Raw genomic sequence first — 21,728 nt, 5'->3', positions numbered from 1 at the left:
CGGGGGCAGCGCAGAGCCCGGCCCCGCCCCGCCGCGCCGGGCGGCCGGTGCCGCAGCCCCGCCGTCAGGGAACTACGCTGAAAACAGGGCCCCAGCCGCGAGGCCCCGGCTGCGGCCCCGGCTTCCACCACCCCCGGCCCGCCGCCCCTTCCCCGCGGCCAGACGGGGCAGCGCGGGCGGCTCCGGGCGGGTGAGGCCCGGACAGACCCGCCCGTGCGCGGCCCCGGGGTCGCACCCCCCAGCCCCGGGACCCCCGGGCCCGCCGGTCGGGCAGGCCTTTGTCTCCATCGCGCCCGGCGGGGTCGGTCCGGCTGTGCTTGGCGAGGTGCCGGCGGCTGTTGGTCTGGACGCTCCGCGGTGAGGCTCGAGGGGCTGCTCTGCCCGGTCACCGCACCGACCATCTCCGGCTGAAACCACCGAGCGATTTCATATTTCTGAGTGCGGACCTGTCTGCGCCGGGGGCAAGCAGCCCGCGCCCAGAACAAGCCACCCGGGCCACACCCGGGCACAAGGGGTCGAGCAGAGGGCTGCGGTGCACACACTCCGCACCCACCCCTCCACGCTCGCGCCTCTCAAGTGTAACAGTCGTGCACTTTAATTTTTTTAACTGATTTGGTGTCCTTAATACCGAAGTGAGTACTGAAAGTTCATCTGTTTCAAGGAACATAAAGGAAAAAAAAAAAGGGGGACACTAGAAAAATATTACAACTAAAAGTAATTAGGGCTCAATTTACAAATTCTTTATTTAAAAACCCCTGGAGTATATATAAAGGAGACCCTCCTAGTCAAAACTCATTCTGCCCACTGTTTGAAAACCTACATCAATGCCCCGTATTTACACCCTAAATGTTCCAGCCTGTGTATACAATATGCAACACTTGTATACACAATGTATATACACAGCAGGTCTGAACAGCTTGTGACCACAGAACAGCCAGGCAAATTGGTAAACAGTGTGGAAAATAGACATTTCTTATACCATAAAGCAATGGGGAGAAGACATCCAAAATACGCAGGACCTTTCAGTGAGTGGAATTGTTTTTCCTCTTCCTAAAGCATTGTTTTCTTTTACAGGGGAGGAGACTATTTTAAACAAGTGACAGTGTAACTTTTTATAAAAAGAAAACTCAAATAGTGCAAATTCTGGTTAAAACATGTCACCACATAAAGGGTATTTATGCATAATAGAAACAAAATCACGGAGGAATCATTCACAGGGCAGGGCTGGTGTCAGAAATAAAGGCCCCAGCTTGAGACCCCGACACTCAACACCCAGTCACAGTTCAGCACCGTACGCTGCAACACGGCCCAGGCAGACACTGACCGAGACCTCAGCGCCAGCTCACAGTATTGTCACCTACAGTCCCAGGGAGCTTTTAACTTCTCTTTCAAATGACCTTGTAATTTTCAGGTAGTGTATTCCAGTGAAATGCCCGTCCATGAACACTCTCACACGGGAAACGAGCTACCCAAAACATACAAGAGGGGCTTTGCAGCATTTCTGCCTTTTTAGTAGTAAATTCTCCTGCCTAGAACTCCTAACAGGCAAAGGAATTCGGCAAACTCTGCCAAACAAAATGTGTTACAAAATGCATCGGCTGACTTTCTGACTAATATTTCAGTTAAGTAGCATTTTCAAAGGGCTACAACAAGACAGTTAATAAAAATAATTTAAAATATGCCAGCTGTGTTTTACATCATTTCCTAGAAGAGGACAGTCCTTCAACATTTGTTGAATCTTTCCAGCATCAGAGCTTTTGCATCCAGGTGCTCTTTTGCTTGTTGAGGGGGAAAAAAAGCTAAAAAAAAAAAAAAAAAAAGGCTGTATTTCCTGATATGCAGAACTCTCACAGATGAATAATCAGTGAAGTCCCCCCAAATAAACTATGAGAACAGACCAGCAACAGAAAAAGGACTTTAAGGCAGTAAGAGGCATCAGCGCTGCGACGCTCCGATGTTTACATCCCAATGCACGGCCAACTGCAAAGAATTTCTCCCCCTGCCCCCCCCCCAGTTTCCTCCTCATCTGTTAACTGTCAGACTCTTCGTCCTTCTCCTCCTCATCATCATCGTCCTTTGCGTTGGCCTCAGATTTATCTGAAGATTCATGGAGAAGAACATATTCCCTGCTACTGAACCCAAACTTCAGCACATCCTTTTCCTTCAGTTCGTAGTAACGCTGAGGCTCAATCCGCTGGTTATTCAGGAAAGTGCCGTTCCCAGAGCCCAGGTCGATGATGTAGGGCCTCACTCTGCGGCCAACGGTGCCATCGGCACGCGTGTACTCCACCAGCCTGGCAAAACAAAACACACCATTTCAACCACAACAGCAGAGACAGAAAACCAAACGCAGGCGGGTTTCCCACCAGGCGCCCAGCGCCGTTAACACCCACCCGTACCCACGGAGATCTGCGCAGGTCTGACGAGAGCCAAGAGAAACCGTGTGGGACTGAGCAGACTCTGACAGACAGCATCACCTTCCAAAACTTGTGATGATATAACAGTAACCCCGACACCAGAACAGACGGCTGCTCCCTGAGAGAGCATCGCTGTCTCCAGCAGCCGGCAACCCCTGCTGCTTCAGAGATCGGCAGACTTTGTTGTGGAAGACCAAATGCAAAACACTTCTCCTTGAAATACTTTACTGCCAATTCCACCTGCCGGTTCATTCCAATTCAGACACACGTACAGCTCTGTGTTTAACCCTGCTGTGTTATCTGTCTTACTAAAAGGCTGCTTGTGGTTAAATGAGCGGAATTACAGGTATTTTTGATTACTACTAGGATGATATGCAGCAGTCAAACATAAATTGCATCTCTCTAGCGTACCTCTCAGCTGTGCATATCCAGGGGTTTTTGTTTCTTTCTTTGTTTTCCTCAGAAGTTCCTGAACAATCCTGTTGCACCAGCGGGCAGAGCAGTACTTACCGGTACTGAAACACAGCGTGCTGCTTCGAGCAGGAGGGATGGTCGATGGGGATATCCGCGATCCGGCGGTGCCTGCCCAGCAGATACGCGCTCTGCCTGTGGATGTACATGACTGGGAGAAACTCGTCGTTTTTGAAGGGATAGAGGCGCCACCGCTTCTTCGGAATCCGCGCTTCGGGGGGCTCGCTGTACTTAATCACAACACCCCGGAAAGTGTTGGTATCCTCTAGAAGCGCACCAGACAGTTCAAAGCTTGGCTTCTCTTTGTTTACAGGAGCTTTTTCTTTAGGTTTGTTATCAGACTGCCCAAGTTCTGGGTTCTGGTCAACACCACTGCCTTCGTTATTTTGTCGATGCTCTCGTCTCCTCTCGTTATAAAACTCCCTCTCTGCTTGCTGCTCACGGATGTTCTGAACATCCCTCTCCCGCTCGTGGCCTCGAACTCCAGGCCTTTCGCTTGGATTCTTCCTCCTGTCTGAGTGGTCTCTGTGTCTATCTCTGTCACCACTTCTCTCTCTCCTGTGCTCATGGTCTGATGGGTACCGCTGCTTTCGCTCCTCATTTCCTCTACGACAATGATCATCTCGCTCCTGTAATGAAGAATCGCTGATAGTGATGTATTCAGAATGAGAACGAAGAGCAGTGAATCTACCTCAGCTTTTAAGAAAATCCCAATCCAACGCATAGAAAACGTGTACGTGGATGTGTTGTGTGCAGCTAACACAACGCCAGAGAAACTAATTCTCTTGCCGAGCTATCTGGATTCCTACAATTTGCACTGAATAAAGCAAGATCAAGAAACGGCGGGATGCACCATCTGCTCTGGGCACGTAAAGAAGCTTGCAGGGACAGCCTGTGAAGTGCCCAAGGCCGGGGTGACACACACGCGAGCGACCGGTCGCTCATGCACAGCCCGAGGTGGGCAGCACGGCACCCTCCTCTCCCTGTCGCGACGCTTTGCAAGGACCAGCAGACAGCGACCGCCAGCCGAGAAGTCGTTGTTCGTACCTGGCACGGCCGAGTCCCGCGGGAGCGGCTGTCGCTGCGGAGCCAGGAAGCGCGCGAGGCCCCGGTGACAGCTCCGCGGGCGGGACCGGGCCCCGCTGCTACCGACAGCGCGATTTACCTGCTTCACCTTCACGGCGGCGTGGTGCGGGCTCCGGCTCCTGCGGCCTCGCGGGGACCGGCTCCGCCGCCCGGACTTGCTCTTCCTCTTGGGCGATCTTGAAAACAACGAGAGGAGGGGTGAGCTGCTGCGGCGGCCGGACCGGGCTGGACCGGGCGCAGCGCGGGGCCCGCGGCCGCCCTACCTGCTGCTCCTGCCGCGGCTGCCCTGCCGCGGCCCGCCCGGGCCCCGCCGCTCCTCGGCCGGCGGCGACTGGCTGCCCCGCGCCGAGCGGGAGGCGGGGCGGGGGGGGCTGCGCCTCTCGGCCTTCACCACCGCCTCCCGCCGCCGCCGCTCCCGCCGCCGCTCGGCCGCCGCCTCCATGGCGCCGCTTCCGGCCCGCGCGCCGCCACCCGGAAGCACTTCCCGGCACGCCCCGCCCCGCCCCCCCCCGGGCGCTTCTGCGCCGGCGCGGGTGCTGCGGGCGCGCCCGGCCCGCGCGCTCCGCACAGCGGCCGCCGCCGTCGCCACGGCGACAAGGGACGCGGCCGCCATGATCCCGCCGCCGGACTCGCTGCTCCAGTACAACCCTCCGGTGCTCGTCAGCCGCCGCACGGAGAAGCGCTCCCCGGGCGTGAGTGGGGTCGGGCGGGCCGGGGCGCCCGCGGGCCGCGCGCCGCCCGCGCCTACCGCGCTCTGCTCTCTCCGCAGGCCCTCCCGCTGAAGGGGACCCCGCCGCCGCCCGCCCCGACAGGGCCCGTCCCGCCGCCGGCCCGGACGGCGGTCGTCGCCGAGCCCGCGAAGCAGCCGCAGGAGCTGCTCAACGCCATCCTGCCGCCGCGGTGAGCGGGGCCGGGCCCACCCGCGCTCGGGAGAGCCCGCGGGGCGCCGCATGCCCCCCGTAACCCCCGTGCTTTGTCGGCAGGGAGTGGGAGGAGGACAACCGGCTGTGGGTGCAGGAGGTGTCCAGCACGCCCAGCACCCGCGTGGACGTCGTCCAGCTGCAGGAGCGCCTGGACCTGCGGCTGCAGCAGCGGCAGGCGCGGGAGACCGGCCTCTGCCCCGTGCGCAGGGAGCTCTACTCGCAGTGCTTCGGTCAGTGCCCCCGCCGCCGCCCCAAAAAGCAGCGCTCCTCGCCCTCTGCCCGAGGGGCTGCGGCTCCCTGTCAGCACCCCTCCTTCAGAAGGGTTCACACAGCCTTGGGCCCCCCAGGGCAGCGCTGAGGGGTGCTGCCAAGGGAGGCCCTGCGGGGCGAGGGTTGTTCTTCCCTGCCAGCCCGCAGCTCTTCCCTGGCCTGACCCTGAACACGTGCCTAAGCTGTCAGCTCCGAGATGGAGCATTTTACAGTGTCGTCATTCACAAAGCTGACACTGAAAAGACATGTTGTAAAGGTATGCTTACCCACACGTAACAGTAAAAGATGCTTAAAATTCTTTTAGCTGTACTTAACCCCAACAGTTAATTTAAAATAACTTAACACACTGTATAACTGTGAAGTGCTCTTACACGCTCTGATGACATGGTGTGCTCAAACCAATGGCAAGCTCTTGCATTTGGACGACCCAACGCTTCTTCTGGAGGCTTTCTGGTAACTGCAAAAAATCATTACAAATTTTTAGGTGTTTGCTGTTATAGCTTTAGTGGATCAGTAGCACTGTTGTTACCAGAGTTTCTGTACCACTCCTCCACTTCTGTTTGCTAGCATTTGATGCTACAGCTGTACTGTAACAAATCCATGTTGCTTTTGTGGCACAGAGAAGAGGTAAAAGGCAACAAGCTCTGGACCCTGTGTGTATCCAGCATTCCCAGACCAATGTACAGTAGCCACTCTAACTAGATCCTTGTACCCTTCCTTTAAAGATGAACTGATCCGTGAAACTACAATTAACTGTGCAGAGCGAGGGCTGTTGCTGCTTCGAGTCAGGGATGAAATCCAAATGACGATTGCAGCTTATCAGACGTTGTACGAGAGCAGCGTTGTGTTTGGCACGCGGAAGGCACTACAAGCTGAGCAAGGCAAAGCTGACATGGAAGAAAGAGTAAGTTGGGCTGTTAACGCCATAACGTAGTTCCCTGCACATGATACAGCATAAGGATATTACACAGAAAATTTCATGAAATCAGTTATTTCTGTTTCCACTGGATGGCAGTAAAGATCATCAAAATACTCAGCATTGTTTTCCTAGGGCTTAATTGCACTTCATAAATTATGTGCTGTTACCTCTGGAACCCTTTAAAGACTGTACAACATACAACTTTGTCCCATCTTAACTGAAAATTGATGATTAACAAACAAAACTTGAGAGATCTGTACTCTTTTCCAAGATTACAAAGCTGGAAGAGGAAAAGCAGGAGCTGGAAAGACAAGTGAGTGACGAGAAAGCTAGATGTAAAGCTATTGAAAATCGTGAAAATGAACGGCGACAGATAGAGGAGAAGAAACACGCTGAAGAGGTTCAGCTCCTGAAACGAACAAATCAGCAGCTGAAGGTTAGTAAAAAAAAGTGATTCCAAATAGTGCTGGTAAAACTTCTAATTTTGTAATTAGAAAGATATAAAAATAACTTTCTCCTTATAGTTTTATAAGAGTTCAATTTATGATGCATTTGTATTAATGTTCCACTGTCCTTACATTCTCAAGGAAATGGGAAAACAGTGCTTTTGCATCCTCTGCCTCCTTGCTCGGTCAGTAACTGGTCACTACTAGCACACCTCATGATCCAAACAGCAGGTCAGATTAATTGAGTTCTCGTCATACACGTATCTATCTGCCACAGAGAGCTCAGAATTTGTTCAGAAAATGACAAATTGTTACAGTCAGCTGGAGAAGAGCAGATGTATGCAGCTGAACCCCAAAGACAGGCTGCAAACTTGACTGATGCCCCGGGAACCTATTTCTGCATAACTCCACTGTAAGGCTGTGACAGCACCCCTTCGCAACCACAGAATAGAAAATCCAGTGAAGGCAAATGTTAGATTGCTTATGGTTAACGTCTTCAGGCCATCTTGAAATGTTTTAGGGCACAAAATGGAATAACTGTTAGATTAAATGTGTTGCCACTGAATCCATGTTTCTTCCTTGAAGTGCAAGTATTTTAACAGCTGTGCATGTACCACCGTTGTAGTTTATTTTGATGGCAGCTCTAGGAAGAGTCCTGGAAGCTTCATGCACTGCACGCTCCCTAAGCACGAGTAGTAGCTCTCCAGTCAATTTACTAATTGGGCATCAAGTTGTCTCAGTAACTTAAAAACTCGCTGTTCCCAGCTACTTTTGTCCCAGAGTCAGACTTTGTCTTCCAAATGCCAGAGAGACAAACACTTAATTTAGCTAACATAGTCCAGCCTGAAATCAGAGAATTCAGACCACTGTTTCAACAGCTTTTATTTAATTTCCTCTTCAATGCTTTACATTATAAAAATGAGTCCTTCATTGTATGGAACCAAGGCCAGCTTGTTTCTCCTCAGAATGCAGCAAGTGTGTATGCCAAGAACGAAAAGCTAATTTATAAAACATGTAGTAAGGAATGGGACAGCTAGTGAAAAAAATCCCTGGCCTGTTCCTCTTGAAATATTGCAGCATCCCTCAGCTCCTCGCTTCGAATACCTAACAACTTATCAGTCTGCAGCAATGCAGGTTTATTTTTTAGGTTGAATCTAATTTGACTTACTGTCTCATTTATTTTTCAGGCCCAACTTGAAAGCATCATTGCACCAAATAAGAATTTTTTGTCGTCCTCCAGGCAGCGCTCAGAAAAGCTGTCAGAGCAAGAAGTATGCAATTAGTGACAAAGATTTCTCTTCATAAAACAATCTTGACTTTTCACTTACCAGTAACTGAAGGCAGCATAATTATATTATTTCTTTTTCTCTTTAAGGGTTGAACTTCAAGAGTTTCATTAATTACTGCACCCTCTTTCAATGACATCTCAGCATTTAGCTCCTTGAACAGTGAACCTGTCTGGGACTTGCCCGTTGGTAACACCTAGATGACCTTCAAGGCAATAAACTAATAAACATTTTTATATGCAAGCATCTCTGTAGTATTATTACTTTGAAAATGTTGTAGAAAATTCAGAAACAATATACGAAGTGTCTACGGTAAATATAAGTCACATTCACTAAGAAATCAAGTTGCAGGTAACTCTTGGATGGGCGTTTGGAGGGTATTTCCTCGAGTACATGCGAGTTGGTGTTAAATGTACATCAAAATCCCTTGTCAGAACTGATAGTAGTAACCCAGGATGAGCAATACCAAAGCTTTCTACGTGGTTATTTCTAATGAACAGAGGGGTGTGATAGCATTCCAAGCATCACTTCTCAGGGGAAGCAAATGCCATCTTTACTTGAGGTACCTGTGTAACTAGCTGTTTATTACAGAGCAAGCAGACATGGGAAAGATAATTCGCTGTAGTCATACAAAAAACTCCATAAAGCTAGTTTCCAGAAAAAAAAAAACAAGCCACCACCACTGAATAACACTTCAGGACATGTTTTGCCAAGGCAGTGTTTACTGGCCTTAGATGGTGATGTGGAAATACCATGATCTCCAATTGCATAAAGAACTTTCAGATGATGCAGAAACAAAGAGTGAGATGCTACTCCTGGGAACAAGACAGACGAGTCAAACTGGGCTTTGAATGGGAACTACAAGTTTTATATTAAAAAAAGCCACTGCATACTAGAGCTGTTTTATGTAAAATTTAATACAATAAGCAGTTATTGCTTATGTTTGTGTTTTTTGTGCTTTGATCTTTGTTCCTCCAAGCCAGTTTTTTTCTTGTTCTTATTCTTATTTTTCACGTTGTGAGTTTCATAATACCGGACTCCGACTTTCTTGGAGCGCTGCTGCCTCTCAGCTCGTCGTCTCTGCAAATACACACAAAACACATCAGCAAATCCACAGCATCCATAGCCTGGATTTGTTTGCATTCTTTCAAACGTTGCTCACTTTGCATTCCACACGCCTCGAGTAAAATAAATAATTTCAAACAAAACATTACTGATGTGAATATATGGACATCTATTTGGAATCCACCCACCCATGCTCTTAAAATGTTACAAAGGAAGATATGCTTTGATCTTTACAAAAGTAGTATACAAGATACCAGGAGCAACTTGATGTGCACAGTCACATAAGAGGTCTCTAACAGAAGATGTGACAGAACATTCATAAACAGAATTCAGTCTTCTGCTCGCCTCTGACAGTCCTAACAGTCCACAGCAACGCTCCGAAAAGCCCTTGCTGTACAAGTTTGCTTATGAATCACTTTCAAAGTCCTACAAACAGACTATTTCACTTGGCATTTGAGTTAAGAAGAATTGTTTAGACTTGACTAACGAACAGGAGACAGCAGCAGCAGCAATTTGAAGACTGCCCATCTAGTTCCAAATTCTCCCATCTCCCTGCTCTTGAACAGCATCAGTGGGCAAGCAAACGCTGAAAGCAGGACAATCCACAAAGGATTCTCCCCTTAACACTCTGTCACAGTTACCTGCTGGACACTTCTATGGGTCCGTGCTCAGCTGGAACATGCTACTGTCACACCTCTCGTCAGCAGCAAGTCACCCTGTCTTCACATTCCCCCTACCTCAGCTACAGTCCGTCCCTGCACCCTCTCCCTCCAACTAGTGCCCAGTCTCAAAGCTCTTAAGTGACCACAGGCAATCTATGTACAAAAAAAGCCAGCTCTATTACTCTGCTCATTTGTTTCACTACAAGAAATCACACTTACTTCTTTGGATGTAAGTTTCTTGCAAGGCTGTTTACCCAAATGGTCATCATCATCTTCCTCTTCTGCTTTCCGTTTTCTCTTCTTCTGTGTGCTGCCTGCAAACAGCAGGGATCACATACTCAGGCACCTTCCAAAACACCCATCTGTTTGCAGAACTTAAGACTGGGGTCACCATCCCATCTACTTCAGCAGAGCATTCCTTTGGTCCTATTTTAATAGCTTCTACCAGAGCTACACGCGTGCTCCTTCCAGAGAACCACGCGCTATTACTGTGAAAACAGCTCGCGAGAAGCTGCCTGCTTAAAGCCCCGTGCAAGTCCAGAAGCATTTCACAGCCTTGTCAGGACAGGGTTCTCCCACATGATTCTGCCTTTAGTCAAACTTACTACGGAAACTGAAGCCACAGACTCTTGAAGTCACCACAGTAAAACCTAAAAACTGCAGTAGCTCTGTGCTTTTATAACTTCGTAAAACCCTTCCACTCCCTTCTGTGTTATATTACACCACGTGGAGTGGAAGTTGCTCAGACTGCAACCTGGTCATAGCACCATTCTTTTGGAAACACATTTGTCTTCACTTTACCTTTATTCACTAGTTGAGGGACATACGTTATTCTACAGGCAGGTGTTCTACAGAAAGGCTACAGCAAGGTCATCAAGCAGCCCTTAGGTTAGCCATGGAAAGATTTAAATAGCTTTAGGGGAAAAAGAACTTGCAGTCAGGAACTAATGAATGCTCCTCCCCCTAACTCCCTCTTCTTCTCTTGCTTATGGGATTTCCAAATGTAGATGAACATCTACTAATTTTGTTTTACCTCTGTCTTCAGTTTCTTTGGGTTCTTCAGACTTCTGCATGGATTTTGCAAACACTTTTTCACTCAGCTGCTTAGGGATTCTACAAAAGATAAAATAAGCAAAAAAATGAATGTCGTAACATAAAATGTAACCCTCTCCGAGAAGCGATCGGTCTCCAGCAGATCCCAGTAGCCTGTCAGCAGCAAAGCCACAGCCTTTGCACCTAAAAAACATATTACAGTAATCCTGTCTCTGGAGTCACTGGGCTTGTGCGCTGCACAAACGGACAAAATACAACACAACCTTGAAATCTTAGTCTTCGCAAAGCTGGTGGATCGGCTTTGCTAAAACTGGGCCTGCTGTGTGAGCTAGGATACTCTTGTACATGCACGGAGACCCAGCTGGCAAAACATCAGGGAGAGATGTAATATTGCTACCCAGAACACCAACAGATTTCTAATCCATAGCTTAAGAGGCAGCTTTCCAAAAGTGAGAACATTTTTAGTGATGATGGCAAATAGGACTTCTTGGAATAATCTTTCAAAACCAAACTGCTGCTTAGCCAAAGTTCAAATATTTATGGCTAAACTAGATAAACTGTGGCAACCTGTGTGGGGCCACACAGAGGAACCAGTCAAGCAAGTCATGAATGGAGTGAAACTAGAGCAGAACCACATTAACCCTTCTCCCCCTTACAAAATATTTGAGTCACTGAACAGATTCAGGTACCTTATTGCTGAGAATCTCTTGGCTTTGGCTTTATCCAGAAATTTTTTGTATTTTGCAATCTTCTCTTCCAAAGCCTTAAGAACTGCCTTAGAGCTCTCCTTGGCACCTGGTACAGCCAGCTGCGATTCCTCCTCTACTGAATCTGGATGTTGCTCCTTTTCCTCTTTCTCCTCTTCCTGCTCCTCCTCTCCAGCAGAATCACTGTCTGTTTCATCAAAGCCTGGCACATCTACAGGAACCAGGTCTTCTTCTGAGAACTCAGGTGCCACATTAATCCTTCCAAAGTTCTGCCGAACATGTGACATGAGTTGCTTAATTTCAGTGTCTGTATTATTCTTCTCTTCTGCTGGCTCCACACTTGCTGCTACCGACTCAGAGGTTTTCTCTTCATTATCATCTTGGCTTGATGTCATAGCTACTTCCAACGCAGGAGGCTGTAAGAAAGAGAGTAATGGCTATATTATCCACAGAGTCTGTCCCACCATCTCTGAGAGCAATTTCCATTTACCTCTTTGGAAAACGCCTAAGATGACAGGCTAACAACGTGGTCATTACTGACATTTCTGGTAGTCAGATAATTGTAAAATGGTTCAGACATCTCTGTGAAGAGCATTGCTACCTGGTCCTCACCAAATTCAAGTGAATGTCACCTGAACCACCAGACTTGGGCAGAGCCCAAGACGTGCACTGCCCAAGTTACAAGGCACTGGGAAAAACACCAACAGTGAATATTACGAGGAAAACTGAATAATATGTGAGAAGAGGAGGCACAGGCATCACGTTCTCACCTGGGGACCTGTTTCTGCATTCGGTGGCTTCACAAAGAATGGAATTCTGCCTCTCTGCCAGTCATTGAGAACCATCTTGCTCACAGTATGCACGTCAGGCTCACCACCCTGAAAGAACCCAGTACAATTTATGTCGACATTTGCAGGGCACACCACCTTTCTGTTACCCGTAAGCAACAGAACATTCATATTTCCCTTGTTTAGTAACAGGCCACATGCTCTTCCAGCCTGCAAATGCAGAAAGTTGTCACACCTTTAGCAGTTTTCCAGTCCTAGAAGCAAGTTTCTCAAGGAAGTCTTCTGTATCCTTCCAGGAATCAATTTTGTATGTCTTTCTGATGTACTCTGGTTTGGCTCTTTCCAGCACAGCACTAATATGATCTTCAGGGCTCTTAATCTTTTCAACTTGAACCTGAAAATGAATGGTAGGATATCAACCCTTTGGGAAGCGTGCATTCCTTTCTTTGAACCCATCATATTGACGACAGCAGAGATTTTCCAGCATTTAGTGCAGATACATACCACTCCCTTCAGCACGATGTCTGTTTCTGTGTCTCCAGATGGATAAACCACACCTGGGCAGTCGATGAGAAAAATCCGCCGCATCAAGGTAATGTATTGCCACACCTGAAAGAGATCAGTAGTTCCCCACATTACCTCCTTCCACACAGCCCTCTGTTCTGCTTTTCAAACGCACAGTTCCTAAGATGACTCCTGTGTATTAGAACTTGGTATTAACACACAGAAACAGAACATAACTGGGCACTTTTGTTAGCTAGCCATGATGTGTTGCACCTTGCTCCTTCTGGAGCATCAGACTCAGGGTCACATAGCCTGTACAGCTCAAGAGCTAGACTTGAAAATGTCATTGAGCTAATTTTACATGAATTTTGCCTTTGACAATTCACATAATTAATTTGACAATTTGACAACTGACATAATTAATGACACTCACATAATTAATTTTTATCTTTAACGTAGGGATCTCTTCCTACCTTTGTTTCACCTGCGATAGGGGCCACGCTGCAGACCTTCTTAGACCGTAAGGTGTTGATCACTGAGCTTTTGCCAACGTTCGGATAACCAATGAAACCCACGCTGATCTGTTTCTTGTCAGAGTGTAACTGTAAAGAAGTAACACATCTTTTTAACACCTCATAGAGAAAGAATTACTACTACAGTTCTGAACATTTGAGCAGCTACTGTTCTCACTATATTGGAAAGCAAAGGGGACTCCAAAGTACCAGATCAAAAAATGAGATCAGCTCTCTTCTATCAGGAGAAATGTACAATGCTACAACCAACTTGCCATCCAAGAACTCCAAGCACTGAAGAAAATACTTGCTACTTCAAGAGAAAGAGGTGAACCCCTTGTGTTCCTTGTTGGTCTAAAATTACTCGTGAACGCCTTATTTAAAAACCGTTTAGGCTGAGAAACCAAGCAAATACAAACAGTAGTTGGGGACAGAATATAGATTAGGTTTGAAGAGACAGTAACTAACCTAAAGGCAACAGAAGGTGCCTTTCTTGGAAAAATTGAGACACTTAAAAGGAGAATACCTTAACAGAATATGCATACATGCAGGCCATAAACAGGTGCAAAATATGTTCCTGACTTCTACACATTCAAATGAGACCTAGGACTGTCAATGGGGTACTCAGACTACAAGAAACCTAGGCCAGAGGCCGATGGTCAAACCCACTCTGTCTGGATCTCCTCAGTTTGACAAATGTTTTGAACATATTTGAAGGAGTATTTTCCACGTTCTCTCCAAAGAAGGGAGCTTTATTGATGGAGTCGTTTGCTGACAGAACGGCCGCAGGAAAGCGTACTGAACCCCGACACCAACAAAACAAAGACTCCACACTAACCGTGCCCCCCAACCAACGATACAAATCCCCACAATTGTTCTGTACCTTTCCGAACTGCCTTAACAGCTGTATGAAAGCACCTTTGCCAAAGGGGTTCGTGAGGCTGGCATGAAAAGCAAGTGTTGGATACTCCTGGGAAAGGACAGCAACCCAGCGCTTCTGAAGAGGAAAACACGACTCGGTGAGGGATCCTGTGCTGCGGAGGTGGTGACCATCTGCTACGAGCAGAAGTACACGGCGTCTTCGCTTGGGTCACACATGCGACTGTCTATGAAAACTGCTATGTAAGAACCTTTGAAGCATTTCACCAACCCAACAGCTAAAAGGACTGAGTATTGTTTTTATAAAAGACAATTTCCCAAAAACGCCTTCACTGCTAGCTAAAACTAATTAGTTTAACAATATAAAGCAAACCAGCTGTGGTGGATATGGATCTTAAGCGGACTAACATTTAGCATACTCTGGAGACATCAGCTGAACTGTTAAATCCAGACAGAGGAAGTAGAGAATTTGTGGCTGGTGAGTGTTGCTCAACTCAGCCAAACTTGGACAGATTTACATTGTAATTGTTACTTTTATAGCAGGCAAGCAGAGAGTTCCCACTGACCCAGTTACATTATGCCCTTTGAGACCAGCATGAGGACTGGCAGCAGAATTAAAGCACAGGCTACAAAGGAACAAAGAAGGTCCAAGGAATAACAGGCAGGACTGTGCTTACAGTAGCCCAGGTAGGAACAAGATCACATTTGTTCAGGACAAAAATGAGATGTTTCCAGTGTTTCTCCTTTTTCAGATAAGATTCCACATGAGGGGAGCGAGTACCCATGGGATCCCTGGCATCAAGAACTTGAACAACAACATCCGATGAGTCTATCACCTGGAAAAAAATCACGCAGAGGAAAGGATTTTACAGAAAGACGTCTGTAACCAAAATGAAAACTGGTAATTTTCTACACATCATTAATTTAAAACCCTTGTAACCTTCACGAACAACTGTTACTTCCCCGTAGCCTAGTAAAGCTCAGACTAACATCCATTGATCCTCCACTCTCTCTTCCCCTAACTCCTCTCCACATTCAGGCTCACAGCTGAATAGCTTTTACCTGTTCTTAGGCACCAGGAAGATGCTTGTAGGACTTGGGAAAGAAAACACTGCACCCAAACAGGAAAATTAATTGCTTCAGTAGACAAAAACAAAGTTCGCCATTCATTCTGCAGCAATTAATTCTGCCATTTCATAAAGGATGAGATATAAAGGATGTTTTCTGGATCAATATGAAACACACAACCAAGTAGGAACCTGCTGTTAGTCCACTAAGCATCTACAGCAGGGAGCTGTCATTTTAGGACTTGCTTCAAGCCAAGTGAATTTGTTTCACAGCTATTTCCTGCGTTTTTGGCAGTGTCTTACTGAAATCTGTTTTGCTCTATCGTTCCCAGCGCTTTTAGATCTAAATGAAAAGGTTTTAAGCTGCATTTGGAAATCTGGAGAAAAAGTCAAGCAATTTCATACCTAACAGTCACTGAGAGCACACGAACTGCTCTTACAACCCTAATTCATTCTCAGTCTCCATTCCTCTAGCAGTCAAGGTGACTCACAGGCAATTGATGGTCAGAGCCCTCCAAAGACAACCCTATCAACGTGCCAAACGTTTTTAGCCTGAAGAAACTTAGGGGCCTCTGACTGGTTTATTTGTGGTGAAGCCCCAGGAATCTAAGAGAAGCTAATATCTCCGCTCTGCCAGTCCATCTCTAGATCATGTATTTTAAGGATGTTTGTTCCAGTGGGACAAGAGCTCAAGAACCAAGCTCAGGCAGGCAGAGATTTGAAAACAAATCTCTGCTCTCTTCTACAGCTGGCCTTTTTTTTTTCCCATTTATGTACTGTACCAGCACCAGAAAAAGGGTGTATGGTTTCAAGTCAGTCAGTTCAACTAGGCTGACAGGAAAGCAGACAAGGGACTGACAAAGTCAGGGCATCTCTGCATGAAGAACGTCACTATCTTACTGTTTCTAAGACGCTTTACAGCAAATTCAATCATATCAAAGCTTCCCTAACAGAGCAATAAATGGTTTTCAGAGCTTTTCTGGTTATTGTTGTGCATAGGATTTCCAGTGCTGTGCACCTGACTTCGTAAATTATGATAGAGATGACTCTGCTGCAAATGACAAGCGTTGCTTACCTTGTAGAGCTCACCCCAGATTCTTTTGGACTGTCCTTTCTTATATATTTCCTCTTGTGCTTCATCCCTGGAAGTAGATTACCAGAGATATCAGCAACAGCAACAGGGCCACAGTGTTCTCTAAAGCCATTTAGCCACTTACAGACAAAAGAGGAGATGAGGCCCAAGTAACAGACAGCTGGGATTTAGCCCCCCTCAGCGTCCTCCGCCTCCAACCGACCCGTTTGCAGAAAGATCCTACAAACATGCACTCTTTCAAAGATTCCTATCTGCCCACTGGTCAGCTCCCCATCTAACCCAGAACTGAGTTTGGAGATATTCTGACATGCAACAGAAAACAAATTATGAATAAAGACAGAAGGGTCCCATGGAAGCAACAGTTTAATTAAATAAATAGAGGACAAAAGAGGATTTAAAAATCCCAAATTCAGCTAATTTCACTTTCCTTACTCCTCATACCGTAGCAGCATTGATGGATGTACTAGATACTTCTTTAAAAATGGAGCTGGCCTTTCAGAAATGCGAACAATGAATAATTTCTCCTTTCTATTTACCTTACACCAGTATCTTCTGTCACCAGGTCTCGGTCCTTCCCCTGATCATAAGATTCTGATGAGGCTTCAGCATTCTCCACCAGAGATTGCACATCACTTGCAGAAAGATTTGGTCTTTTCCTCTGTGATTTGGGGCCAAATGTTGTTTCAAATGTTTCTGTGTCAAGAATGTGAACTCTGGAAGTCTAAGGAAAAACAAGTTGGTAAAAAAACCACAAACGTTGTTTTTTCCACTCTCTTGACACGCAGCGTACAAGACCTTAGCTCAACACAACTCTGCAACCTGTGACAAGAGTTACAGGCACTTTCCTAACACTGTTTGAGTTCTCCAGCTTAATCTTTGAGAAACATGAGTGGATATTTAATAAGCAACAAAACACACTGCGCTTGCCAAAGAACTATGCTTCAGTTCTTTCACCATAAATGATGTCAAATGTAATAAAGCTACAATGATGAAAATTCAGCTGCTATCTTTGATCATTTCTTATTTTTCTAACAAGTGCACAAATCTTGCCAAATTCACGGAGTTTTGTCAGGAATAATTACAATCAAATTGTAGATTTTAAAGCCTGTAATGAATGCCAACTTTTCTTGGAAGGGCATACGACTCATTGCTGAAATAAGTAATTTGTTTTTGTAATGCACATTTTAATTTCTTGCAAGTTTTTCATTAATTTAGGTAACATTTTTACGACATAAACCTGGAAAGTTTCCATATGAAAAAAAAAGGCAGCAAGAGTCCAAAATAATAGTTGAGATGTCATGAAAGAAACCTGGTAATAACTAAAACTAGAAGTACTAGAAATGAAGGCTGCACGCAGGAGAATTTCTGATTCAAGATAAAAAGCACATATTTGAGTTCAAATTCATCGCAGATGAGTGTTTGCAGTGGGAAGCATCCTCAAAAAGGTCCCTCTGTCACACGAGCTATTAGAAGCATTAGAACATAAGGTGGCAAGCTGGTACAGTCACCCTAAGCTTGCACGCTTACCTAGGATATTTTAGGGTAAGTTTCCTATCAGAAAATGAGAATTTCTAATAAATAATAGATATTCTCACAAACTACAGAGAAGTAACAGAGTTTCTTTGCCTTCACACTCGACGTCCACAGTGACAGGCTCTCAAAAGCATCCTTCCCCAAGTCATCCACTCCCATTGCCCCTCCCAATGCTTCTAGAACACAACATTTCACCAGGCTGAACAGAGGCAGCACGATCGCCCACAGATAAATAATATTCACGACACCTCTGTGCACAGAACCCAGCCTTCACCCCACACAGATGAACGATGCTCACGTGCGGTTTAATCCGATCATAGAAAAGGGACATGGGCAGCTTGCTTTGCTTCATGACCACTTTGTAAGGATCTTTCATGACAGTTTCCATCTCTTCTTGAAATTTCTGTAGGGACGATTGCTTGATCACACGAGTATTTCCTGCGTGTAAAAATAAATATTGCACCTGACCATTCCTCATCTTAACTGCTTCAGAGGCCCCAGGTACACTAATGAAGTATTAATACTCCATCTGGAATCAAAAATACCAGGGAAAAAAACAGAGTATTTTACTGCAGACAAACCCCAAATTAGCATAAATAAGCCAATCCCTTTCCTTCCCACCACTTAAAGAAAATGTTAAAAGTGTCCCTAGGACACTTAACATGCATACTACAACATACACACACACGGGCAAACCCCTGGAAATGATGAGACCGAAGAACCACACTTCAGAGGAGTGTGTGGAAAGCAAACACCCACAGCACAGGTACGTGCAAAGCGTGAGCCCACGCCCACGGTGGGGTCCTTCCCCTTCATTTTCAGTATCTGTCCCACACAGCACTGAGACCACACTTCTGAAATAAACATCCTCCAAACACACAAAGGTCAACAGTTTTTAAGCTTGCTGCGTCTCAAAGTTGAAAAAAGACTCACCAAACCATTTAATATTTGGTTCCACTCTTGCAACTGTGCCTGGAGCCACCGTTGACTGATACTGCAGAGGCTTAATCACTTTACCGTGTTTGTTTCTAAGTGAAAAATGAGAACACACGTAAACACGCAAGGGCAGCACACACCCCTCTAGCACTTTTGTTCACTCGGGCACTGGAACGGAAGGAGCGAGGTCAGCCAGCGCGCACTCCTACGTCTCACTCCAGCTTGACCAGACTCTTGACGAAGGCTGCTTATGTCAAACCAAGAACAGCTTATTGGGGTGCAAAAAGCACCACGGTACCATTTCCTACTAAACACCACTTTCTTCTCTCAAGGGCTCACGTGGAAATCTTTAATCAGCTCTGCCCATCAGCTGGTGCAGAACACTCATCGTAAGACAATTTCCAAGTTGAGACCTGGCTTAAATTTAGTAATTTTTAAAAAATACCTATTTCTGAGACTGCTCTCTAAACAAAGCAAAATCTGGCAATACAAAACAAAACTGCTAATCTGAACCACGACTCTCAGAAACCCCCACGGCATCTACAACATGGCAGAGACACGTTTACAAGGTGGGAGCGGCTCCACAGCCGGCGATTCTCAAGCGGAGTGAGGAGGAGGCTCTCAGCGAAGGAGCCGCATGGAAGTCAGGCTCTTCAGAGACCTTGAGGTGAGCTTTTGAGTTATGCTCTTGCTGGAAATGAAGGAATTCTGGGCATTTTTGGGTTCCTGACATTCCAGTGAGATCACACCAGCTGTCCTGCATCGCGTGTTTTCCTGCTGCGTTCCCTGACACACGCCGCGGGTCTGTTCGAAGCTCAGGACACGGCTTCCCAGCTCACGGTACACAGAACACACGGAGCAGCGGCTCCACGCCAGGACATTGGCATTTTGTCACCAGTGTGAGGACAGCTGCCCTCGGCGCGGTGCCAGCTGCCACAGGGGCCCAACCCGCGGGCACCAGAGGCCTCGCTGCTGGTCCGCCCCGACAGACGCGCTCCCGGCGCGGCGAGGCCCCTGGTGCACGGACAGCGCAGTTACCGGCGCCCGCTCACTGCTGTGCCCGGCGGGAGCCCGGCCCCGCGCCCCGCGCCTGGCCCGCGGGGAACGACCCAGCGCCTCCGCCCGGGCGGGCGGCTCGGCGGCACCGGTAATGGCGTGCCGAGCCGCGCTCACCTCCGCTCCTTCTGCCGGTACATGTTGAGGCGCCGAATGGTGGCTCGGTCCCGCATGTTGTTTCCTCCCGCGCCCCCCACGCGATCTGCGGAGAAAAGACAGCGTCAGGCCCGGCCCGGCCCGGTACAGCCCAGCCCGGCCCGGCCCGGCCCGGCCCGGCCCCCACACGTACCGGGGTTGGTGCTGGCGCGGGAGGGGTTGATGGTGCTGCGGCCCTTGTAGCGTGGCTTCACCATGGTGCCGAGCGGAGCCCCGGCGCGGGGCGGGCAGTGCTCAGGGCCGGGCCGGGGAGAACCGAGAGGCCGCTCCTCCGCACGCGCCGCACCGGGCAGGAAGCGGCGGCACAAGCACTTCCGGTGTGGGGGTCAGCGGCATGACGCACTTCCGCTGAGTCAGCCCGCCGGCTGCGCAGGCGCATCAGGCTGCCCCGAGACCCACGTGTGCCCCCCCCGGTCGCCACGGCAACGTGCGGGGCTGGCGCGGCCCCGCCGCCCCGGTCCCCCCCCCCCCCCGCCCGCCCCAGCCCGCGGGGCTTCCCGGGGCCTCCCCCGCTCGGGGCCAAGCGTCTGCCATGACCCGCCCGCGGGCGCGGCGAAAGGGGCGGCGGCCCGGGGGGCCACCGGGGTGGCCTGTGCCGTGGGGCGCTCCCGGCCCCCCGGGCCGAGGTTCGCGGGGGGCTCCTGTCCGGGAGCGCGGCCCGCGGGGCGGGCGCAGGGCCCGTCCGGAGCGCAGGGCAGGACGCTGCTGCCCGGCTGGGCCCCCGCCCTGCGCAGCGGGGAGCCCAGGCCGCCTGGCAGCCGGAGCGGGTGCCATAACGAGGGTGCTGGCACAGGAGCCCCCATTGTTTGCGGAATGTTGTTTGTTCACAGAAACATAATGAGAATCACTCGGGAGCTTGGCGTGAACGCCCGTTCCCGTTTGCAGACGAGCGCATGTGGTCAGCACGCCGGTGGGTTGGTGCAGGGGCGCTGGCGGGAGCGCTGGCGTCGCAGGGCACGCTCACACGCGGCAGGGCAGCGTCGGGGGGGTGTTTATAGGCACACGGGGCTGCTTCTGGGTTGTTGGCCATGGCTTTTAAAAATTAGACATAACAACACTGGCGTTTTTATATGCATGTAAAGAATTGCACGGACAGTGCAGTAACTTAAATCAAATTTAGGCAAATTACATGTGTAAAGACTAAGCCTACATTATGTTACTGCCAGATTTTAATAGAAATTGGAAAGATCCTCACCTAGGGGGAATTAACAAAGCTCCACTGAAACGGTGTTAATTTATACCAGAGATTGGGCTGGGGCCAAACTGCTCGGCACATTGGGGAGTCATTCCCCAAACGAAGGTCTGGCCCCTCGTCTCCAAATACTTATTAGCAGCCCAGTATTCACAGCTAGTTCAATTTCCTTCTAGTTCTGCTAATGCTCTGCTAAATCCAGAACAATAACAGAGCTGCTGAGATTTTGTTCTTTTAATGATTTTCAGCGTTTTGCTTTTAGGTAGTGCATAGTCCCTGTTGTACAATGAAGTCCTAATGAGTCAAGACTTGTGAGATGTTTTGTAAGATGGCGGTCTGGAATTTTCAGTCTGTTTTGGTTAAGCCTACAATTTCTGTTTTTTCTCTTAATAGAATTATCTGTGCCTTGGGCATTTAAAAAATACACATTGATGTGGGCATAAAAAATTAATTCCAAATTGTAGATAATTGTTTAAGCTATCAGACTTGAGGCTCATGTAGAAGAGTTTTCCCAGGACAAGTGTGTTTTCTATTAGAGTTGATATCCATCTGTCAGAAGAGCCTTTTGATTTTCAAACTTTTAGACTAAATAGTTGAGTAATACTTGCTCTGTTCTCCCCCACTCTTTCTTCCTTTTCCTTAAGAAAACACTCTTTTTATTGTTAGCAAGATATCTTGGAGTGCATCCAGAAAATGGCTGTCTCTTT

General features: G+C 48.1%; 3 protein-coding genes across 6 annotated transcripts; 1 reads left to right on the top strand and 2 right to left on the bottom strand.

Moving 5' to 3' along the window:
• Positions 1-725: 725 nt before the first annotated feature.
• Positions 726-5,597, bottom strand: SNIP1 (Smad nuclear interacting protein 1). 2 transcript variants are annotated; one of them, XM_068417776.1, is made up of 4 exons: positions 5,539-5,597; positions 4,054-4,150; positions 2,928-3,517; positions 726-2,294 (listed from the first exon to the last, which is right to left on the bottom strand). In XM_068417776.1, exons 1-4 carry the CDS (start codon positions 5,583-5,585, stop codon positions 2,030-2,032), a joined length of 999 nt encoding a protein of 332 aa, XP_068273877.1. In that variant the 5' UTR covers positions 5,586-5,597; the 3' UTR covers positions 726-2,029. The 2 variants fall into 2 exon arrangements, with proteins under 2 accessions (XP_068273877.1, XP_068273876.1); XM_068417775.1 differs by lacking the exon at positions 5,539-5,597 and adding an exon at positions 4,238-4,416.
• On the top strand, positions 4,540-8,062 carry DNALI1 (dynein axonemal light intermediate chain 1). Of its 3 annotated transcripts, XM_068418034.1 has the most exons (8): positions 4,540-4,670; positions 4,744-4,874; positions 4,958-5,127; positions 5,245-5,423; positions 5,893-6,071; positions 6,358-6,522; positions 7,720-7,803; positions 7,908-8,062. In XM_068418034.1, the coding sequence occupies exons 1-8, from the start codon at positions 4,586-4,588 to the stop codon at positions 7,911-7,913; spliced, it is 999 nt and encodes a 332-aa protein (XP_068274135.1). In that variant the 5' UTR covers positions 4,540-4,585; the 3' UTR covers positions 7,914-8,062. The 3 variants fall into 3 exon arrangements, with proteins under 3 accessions (XP_068274135.1, XP_068274134.1, XP_068274136.1); XM_068418033.1 differs by lacking the exon at positions 7,908-8,062 and having other exon boundaries at positions 7,720-7,869; XM_068418035.1 differs by lacking the exons at positions 5,245-5,423; positions 7,908-8,062 and having other exon boundaries at positions 4,540-4,666; positions 7,720-7,869.
• Positions 8,063-8,717: 655 nt separating this feature from the next.
• GNL2 (G protein nucleolar 2) lies at positions 8,718-20,140 on the bottom strand. The gene is made up of 16 exons (XM_068417739.1): positions 19,963-20,140; positions 19,791-19,875; positions 18,615-18,709; positions 17,980-18,119; positions 16,685-16,869; positions 16,131-16,197; positions 14,666-14,824; positions 13,993-14,106; positions 13,071-13,199; positions 12,598-12,702; positions 12,329-12,487; positions 12,076-12,183; positions 11,288-11,721; positions 10,579-10,658; positions 9,765-9,859; positions 8,718-8,898 (listed from the first exon to the last, which is right to left on the bottom strand). Exons 1-16 carry the CDS (start codon positions 20,024-20,026, stop codon positions 8,749-8,751), a joined length of 2,169 nt encoding a protein of 722 aa, XP_068273840.1. The 5' UTR covers positions 20,027-20,140; the 3' UTR covers positions 8,718-8,748.
• Positions 20,141-21,728: the final 1,588 nt, after the last annotated feature.

The sequence above is a fragment of the Nyctibius grandis genome, chromosome 24, assembly GCF_013368605.1.
Source record: "Nyctibius grandis isolate bNycGra1 chromosome 24, bNycGra1.pri, whole genome shotgun sequence".
NCBI lineage: Eukaryota > Metazoa > Chordata > Aves > Nyctibiiformes > Nyctibiidae > Nyctibius > Nyctibius grandis.
The sequence above is the reverse complement of the archived record's forward strand: the minus strand, read 5'-3'. Positions and strand labels throughout refer to the sequence as shown.